Source organism: Charadrius vociferus, unplaced genomic scaffold, assembly GCF_000708025.1.
Source record: "Charadrius vociferus isolate BGI_N301 unplaced genomic scaffold, ASM70802v2 scaffold13, whole genome shotgun sequence".
Taxonomy (NCBI): domain Eukaryota; kingdom Metazoa; phylum Chordata; class Aves; order Charadriiformes; family Charadriidae; genus Charadrius; species Charadrius vociferus.
In genome coordinates, this window is record NW_009647763.1 from 2,019,862 (window position 1) to 2,027,503 (window position 7,642).

The 7,642-nt window shown below is 35.3% G+C and overlaps 1 protein-coding gene across 2 annotated transcripts in view; it reads right to left on the reverse strand.

The window, feature by feature from the left end:
* The window catches only part of REPS1 (RALBP1 associated Eps domain containing 1), a 51,438-nt gene that overhangs the window by 41,749 nt on the left and 2,047 nt on the right, over positions 1–7,642 (reverse strand). For both annotated transcript variants that reach the window (XM_009882297.1, XM_009882296.1), the window contains exon 2: positions 5,065–5,261. In XM_009882297.1, the coding sequence (XP_009880599.1) occupies positions 5,065–5,261 (197 nt within the window). The remainder of the gene's footprint in view (positions 1–5,064; positions 5,262–7,642) is intronic.

The window sequence follows — 7,642 nt, forward strand, 5'->3', positions numbered from 1 at the left end:
ATCCATCATGAAGAAAGATTATGCTAAAGATGGTAATTGCATTGCAGAACCCATGTTTTGTAATCAACATTCATATGGAAGAACAAAATAGTCCAAGATTCAATGTGAGCTTCTCCACATACAGTACTACACATTTTTAGAGTGGAGGGTGTGTGGTTCAGCCAATTACAAACTTGTTAGTGTGACCTCAACAGTTTTAAAAGTTTTAGACCAGGCTTTGAAGAAAGTAATAATTAAACACAGATAAAAATGGAAGAGGGATCAATCACAGCATGGGACATTTTACTTAAGTTGGCTGATACGATTTTTGTGGTTTTCTAGACAAAGGAACTGCACTACATTTAACCTGAACTCAGCATACTTCAGTGGGGTGCCACACAAGATAATTCCAACAATTAATACAAGAACCTAAGGTGCAATAGAATTGGCTATGGAAGGACCAAAGCTGGACTGTATTAGAATGGGTACTGTAGGATTGAAGGGAAGTTTCTAATAACGCTCCTAAATGACTGATTTGGGGAATGACCCAATTTGATACTTTAGGTAACTGTTTATGCACACTAAATAGCGTGCCGATGAATTCTGACAACAAATGTATGAGGCAGATGGATGGATTCCTTTCAGGACATAGGTAACAGTAAACTATCAAGTTTTAAGATATAAAATACAGTGACTTGCATAGTGGAAATTAATATCAAAGTGCATAATGAGAATCAATCAGCTGAAAACAGAAGACTGGATGCACGGGTCAGCTATCAGATCACAACAATATGTCAAATATGACAGATTTGCTTTATTCACAGCTGCTAAGGCATATGAGGTGAGATATATCAAGCAGAAGTAGGGAAGTACCCTACAAAATAGTATTAATACTGGTGAGATGTTATTTGGAACAAGAAATACAAATCTAGTAAAATATTTTCAAGAAGAACAAATTCAAATTGGATCAAAGGCAGAGAAGGATTATGAGGATTACTGGTAACTACTTTGAGATGAAACTGAGACTATGGATTGTTCTGTCAGGCAAAACAAAGCTAAGGGGGAATATGATGGTTTTCTAGTAAACACTGGTGATGGTCTGTGGCAAATACTAAGGATAAAGCTGTCAAAAGAACAGGTATTACCTGACCTAAGTAAAGTTAAGTGGCAATTCCCACCGTATTCCCATGGATATTCCACTATATTCCTATTAAGGCTCTGGAATAGTCTTCCCCAACACAGCCAGCGTGGATGAAAGGTTGTGATTCCAACAAGAGAATCCTGATTTTTTAAAACTCATTATCTAATATAATTTCTCAAGATAACAGAGGGGTAGACTCAATGACACAAGAGGTCTTTTCCAGCTCCATGGTCTTAAATAATTTATTTAATACCAGATATGTTTTACCTGGAATTACCTGTTCAATCTACCACACAGAAGTGAACAGAAATGGACTATTGGCAAAAACCTTAAGACAGAGAACTTCTCATGCAGTTAAAAAAAGTTGAATTGATGAAATTTTGACTGCTACAGGTGCCAAGTTTCCTTCCTAAGGCTGCACTGGTATGGCAATAAATCAATATAATCTAGAGTGCCAATATTATGCTTAATGCACATATAGGTAGATGAGTATTTTTTATTTTCACTTGGATATATATCAAGGTTCAGCCTATGAGCATTTGCCACATACATGTTTTTCAGCTATTAGAGCCTCAAGATTTATTGAAACTAGCTTTCCTGGAAAAGCTAGCAAGCCAGGTGAAAGTATGCTAAAGCAGTACCTGATCAACACCTGGATCACAGTTAAAGACACTGGAAAAAGGATTTGCTTTTTGGCTTTAACAACAAAACAAAACATCCAAAGGCAATATCTAACAGACTGATATTGAGAACATTTAATCACTTGTAAACTGCTTTCAGAAAAAAGAAAATACTTCCTAATCTCGATATTGCTGCCGCTTCTAAGAAACTGCCTTCAGTATATTTGTCTTATTCCTTAAAAAAAAAGCCAAAAAGGCTTCCACCTACAATGACAACTCCTATTTCTACTAGGATTTCTTTTTAAAAAGCACAAGAACTCAACAGAATCTAGATTCTCAAGATTGGCGTCAATTAACATTTTTAGTAACATAGCTGCTACTACCAAGGCATAGAGATTTGTATGTACACCGTGGTTAACATACATATCATAACAAAAGTGCTCCTATAGATGTCACATTTCAGCAGAAATTTTCAAATCTACTTAGCTTCTATTATTTAGGAAGAAGAAATTATGCCAGCAGAAAAAATATTTTCCCATATTTTATCTCCACGATGATGTGCAGTCAACATGCCATCCAATGAGCAAAGGTATCTTTCATTATTTGGCTTGACTGCTAGAATCAGTTCTGCAGCTTCCATGACAGCTGGGCATGACTTCAGTCATCTTTTATTAACACTAACAGTATTAAAAAGATAAAAATTTCTAGCCAGTGCTATATTTACATAATACTTAGCCATTATAAACTAAAAATGCCACCACAAAAACGGCTAGAGATAGAAAAAGGATCTTACTGAACTGAGCTCATGCTTACTTTAAAAGATGACCTCATTTATAGCTACTCTTTGGAAACACAACCTGATTGCCTTTTCCTGATGTCCTGCCTCTGAGCGAAGCTCATTGAGGTGAACTGCCAAATTAATGCATTGATAAAGTAGTTGTTTTAGCTAGGACATTTCAGTAGACAATACTCTAAGTTAAATTATTTTACAAAAATTATTTTTAATTATAAAGATATTAATCTATGTATAACAAATCTCACCAATATGGAAAATGGCACATGAATGAACCCAGTTTTTAAAGTTGAAGACATCTTGTGATTTCATACAAATAATATTTAATAAATAATATTTAAGCTAGAGTATTTTATGACTGGCATATTAAAGCCAGTAAACAGTTTAAGAAAAAAAAACCCAACCCCCAAACTCACTAATGGAGTATCTAACAGCTACATGACAAGCTGTAAGAGTGAAATATCCAAGCTTAACTTTGACACTTTAATTCCTCCAGAAAGAACAGTGATCCCTAGGAAAATGACATGCTGTAATTTACTTTTCAGACTTCAGCTCTTCTTACCCTCATCACTGAAAGAGATGGCATATAATGAGGATTCAGTCTGAATCTCTTCCTGTATTTTATAGATCTGAGCAGTATCTCCAGGTAAACACAACTGGATCAGCAATTTCTACAAAAACATGGCCAAAAGCTGTATCCATCTTTTGGAAAATAACCCAGTTAGAATATTTACGTGGTTAAGCAAGAAACCTGGGCTCAAGCCCCTTTCTCAGCTTGTTTCTAACATGGTGTCCCAGTCTAATATTTATGGATTCGGACAAGAAGGCTGCCTGAATGGATTCATTGTACAGTCAGAAATGTAGAATCAGCCACAGAAAATTCAGTTTTACAACAGGGTGCAAAAACAGACAATACTTCTGTGATGTTCCAGACCATGAATGCAGCTTAAAACTGATGGACTCAATGCTGTATTGCCTGTTACATTTGCTCCAAGTCTGTTTTCTGGGCCAGATCTCTCAAATGATTTGTATATACAGTTTCCTCGTTCTGATTATCCCCATAGACACTTGTGTGAAAGAGACACCAAGCTGCTTCTATCAGTCAAGATGAAGAAATTAAATCTGGATGCTTATACATCTTTATAAATACGTGGTTTCTTCATCCAGAACTTGAAGACCTCAAATACCAGATTTTTTTTTTGTTATTTTGAAGTTACACCAGTACAGATTCCTGTATCAAATTACAGCTGCTCACTAAAACTCAAGACCATGTTGGAAGCATACGAAAAACTATTTCAACCAAACCAAAACCCCCATCATCATACCAAGGTCCGCAATTGCTAATTTCTTCATGAAGTGCTTGGGAGCTCTCTCAAACACTCCTGCCCCAAACTAGATGATGACAAGCTATCTTCAGATCTACTGCCAGCCTTCCTTTCATTACAGTCCTCATCTCCAGTTTGGGAGAAAGGAAGTGGCAGCCAAACACTGATTATGGATGGCCTCTGCTAATTTTCTTTTTCTTTATATTGGACCAGTCTGGGCTATTCCCAGGTACATTAAGAAATGTTTACAAGCAATTGCTTGATTCCCAGAGATTAAAGGATGTTTGCAAGCTCCACAATTCTTTACAAAACAAGCCCAGAAAAGACCATACCATGGGGAAGAAACAGGTCATTCAACAGTTATGCCCAGACATACATATACCCAGCAAAATTTAATATTTGCACTCAGTATTATTGCTTGTAGAAAAGACGATCAGAAAAGATTTCCCCATGAGTTGGAACTAGATGATCTTTAAGGTCCCTTCCAACCTAAACCATATTATGGAAAGAGAGTGTAAAGACTATAAAAAGAAGAGGAATTATGAGGAGGCACAGAGTTGTAAGCCTTTACATTTCACTTATTCAGATATCCTGTAGCTGAATATTAAAGAACCACTGAGCAAAAGGAAATTAGTTTTGTCATTATTAGAACACAATAAAAAGCTATGTGAAAAAGTCTGTCTTATTTCTGGTTCTCATTGTCTCTACTTAACAGTTAAATAGCTGAACAATAAAATGTCAGGCAGAGAAAAGTAACTGTGAGGTTAAAAAAAAAATATATAATTCTAAATAAGGTATTTTGGATATAAAGATGATGGACTAGAAATCGAGTCTTCCACAGCATTCAGTATCACTGTTCCAATGACCAGGAAGCTGATGTGAACTACCTAATAAACGAGGTATTAACATCATAATGAACTCAACTTGGTATTAGCTACCATATTTTACACACTGATTTTCTTTTCTGTCTCAATTTTGTCTATTACCACCAATATTTTAAACACAGCTTAAAACTTCATAAAAAATGTCTCCTACATGCAAGTATTTCAGAAGAATGTGGTCTTTATGTATAATATACACCAGTATGATTTTTTTTTTTAAAGAAACTATATTGAAAGCAATAAAGCTTAGAAGCCCTATCAAACTGACACCTATGCAGCAAAGTAGTGGTATAAGAGTCCCATTTAATCTTTTAAGTTAATTTACCTGTTGATCAGTTGATGTACGTTGCTGAACTGCATCATGGCTCACAGAGCCTTTTTTGACTTGTATCCTACCAGGTGGAGGAGGAATCACACCTGAATATGAAGCTGGGTTATCAGCATCTGAAGAATACAAGGCTGTGTGTCTTGACTCTTGTTCATTCTTTGACACAACAAATCTGGGAAGAGGGAGGTCCTTTACTGTTAAAAAAAAAAAGTAGAGCAGGCCATTTACTATACAGAAGTATGATGCTTAAAAATAAAAATGCAGTTCTATTTTGTAGTTAAAATTTCACATGTGCCTCAATTACTTAAACATTGACTGCTGCTATAGTCAAGCCAACATTTGCCAGTTGGAAAACAGCAAATACCCTTTCTACATTATACTTCACAATTCTGTTACCCAAGTTCTGTTTTTGGTATACAGAGAACTTCACATACTTCCATAACAGTTTTGCACTAGAACTCTGCCTTAAATGCAGTACCAAACAAGATATTTTGGATTTAGCTCATTTTTTTTTTTTAATTTTGCCAACATTTAATTATTGAAGTGTGATTTTCAAAATTTGTCTACCATTTCTAGCAGATAAGTAAAATTAAAGTCTTCATACAGAATGGTTCATGAGCAAAACAAATGCTAAAATACTGCAGTATATTCAACATCATCCTTTAGCAAGCTGATGTCATGTCTATATTTACAAGAGATAATATAGTCCTACTGCAAAAACTGCAGCTATTGCTTAAACACATCTGTGTATACCTTTCTACAATAAAAGCTAAATTAGCTGTTTTACTCGGATATAACTGGGACTATTCCAGTAACACTTCACTTTGTTACAAATATCTATAAAGCAAAGTTTCTACAAAATGCTAGGAGGACCTTAGCTTTATGCACCATGGTTCAGAGTAGCATGATATAAAAATGAGGCTATGTAAGTCCTCAATTTTTCACTGCAAGATTTCTGCCATTTTTCTGAATCCCAACTACAATTTTCTTACTAGTCCACTGTGAATACAAATAAACAGTGAATTTGCTGTACAGCTTGCTTGGAAGTTATTTTACTAACACAAAACAAATTTAGAAGCATGGCTCAAATTTAATTTCTCTTATTGATTGCTTACATTGTTTACTTTTGGTATTGAAAATGAGTCAGTGGTACTACCAACTATATTAAAATATAAGATGAAATTGCATACAGTTTATTACATAAAAGTTCAACATTAAACTGATTTATAGCTGAAGTATCATTTGAATCCATAGTATTCAACAATATAGGCATCTTTATGCACCCAGTATCAAAGAACACTGCTCCAGTAAGAACATAAATTCTTGATTTAAGCCTCTGTCATTAAGCATAATTCAAAGTGCCAACCAGCTTTCATCACAGGGAAGAAGCATGCAACACAGCCTCTTTGCTAAATTTGTGGTTACCCATCACATGGAAACGCTGTTAAAGCAATTCCTGATGCCTTCCTCAGTCCTAGATGCCAATTTTCACATTAGCGTTGTACCCCATATGTTGCGCTAGGAAAGTCATTCACGTAGCTAAGCAGTGAACTACAGCCAGACAAAAAGTGAAAAAGTCATTGCACACAAGCGGGAATTTGTATGCTTGCAAAACAGGATAATACAGACAGCAGAGCATCCAACTGACACAGGAGAAGTCTATGCAATTGGTTGTTCCAACATGAGGATCTGGCACGAGATATCTAGCACTATTTCACAAAATAATATAGAGGGCTCAGAAGGAACACAAAATACTCTTATTGTCTTCTTTAAAAACAAGACCACATAAATATAGGTTTGTGTGCTGTACTATGTTTCTACATGGTCAATTGAAATCTACCATTTTTTACCTCTCTCCTCTCTGTCTTTTTCCCCGTAACAGCAGAAAAACCTCATTTTAACACTACAACATTTGTTACCATTCAGAAATCCCTCAATTATAAATGCAATAGCTGTTATTAATTGAATTAAATCTTGATATTGAATAAATTAGAAAGTTCTCTGTACTTTTTATGCCCACACCCTTGTTAATATGTTCCTCCACCAAAAACTGTATTCCATACTTCGAAAATAAACATTACTTTGAAATAGACACTGCTCAATTTCTCGATTTTTAGCATTTTGAAAGAAAAATTTTCTGGGACAGCAAAGAACAACAGATTTAGAGGCATGTGGCATAATAACTAAAGCCAGCATTTTTCCTACACTGCACATCTGAGTAATCAAGAAAGTACTTATTTAACTAAGAATGAACTGGATGACACGCAGATGGACTTAGTACTCAAAATTTGACTGTAGTCTCTGCTCAGCAACTCATATAAAGCAAGCTTCCTGTCTAAGGAAGAGGCACACACTGAAACAAAGAGCAAACCAAACAAGAAGAGCATTGAAAATCCCAAGATAAAAAAGTGAATAACACTAAAACAATCACAGAATGCAGAGCTAAAAGGTAGATGTCCTAAAATATAAGCTTTAAGTAATTTTAAATGTTTTGCTTTGAAGAAAGAATATACGGTTTAGATTAGGATGCCTCTAACGGATCCTCTTCAAGACCTGTTGAAGATGGACTCTGGGC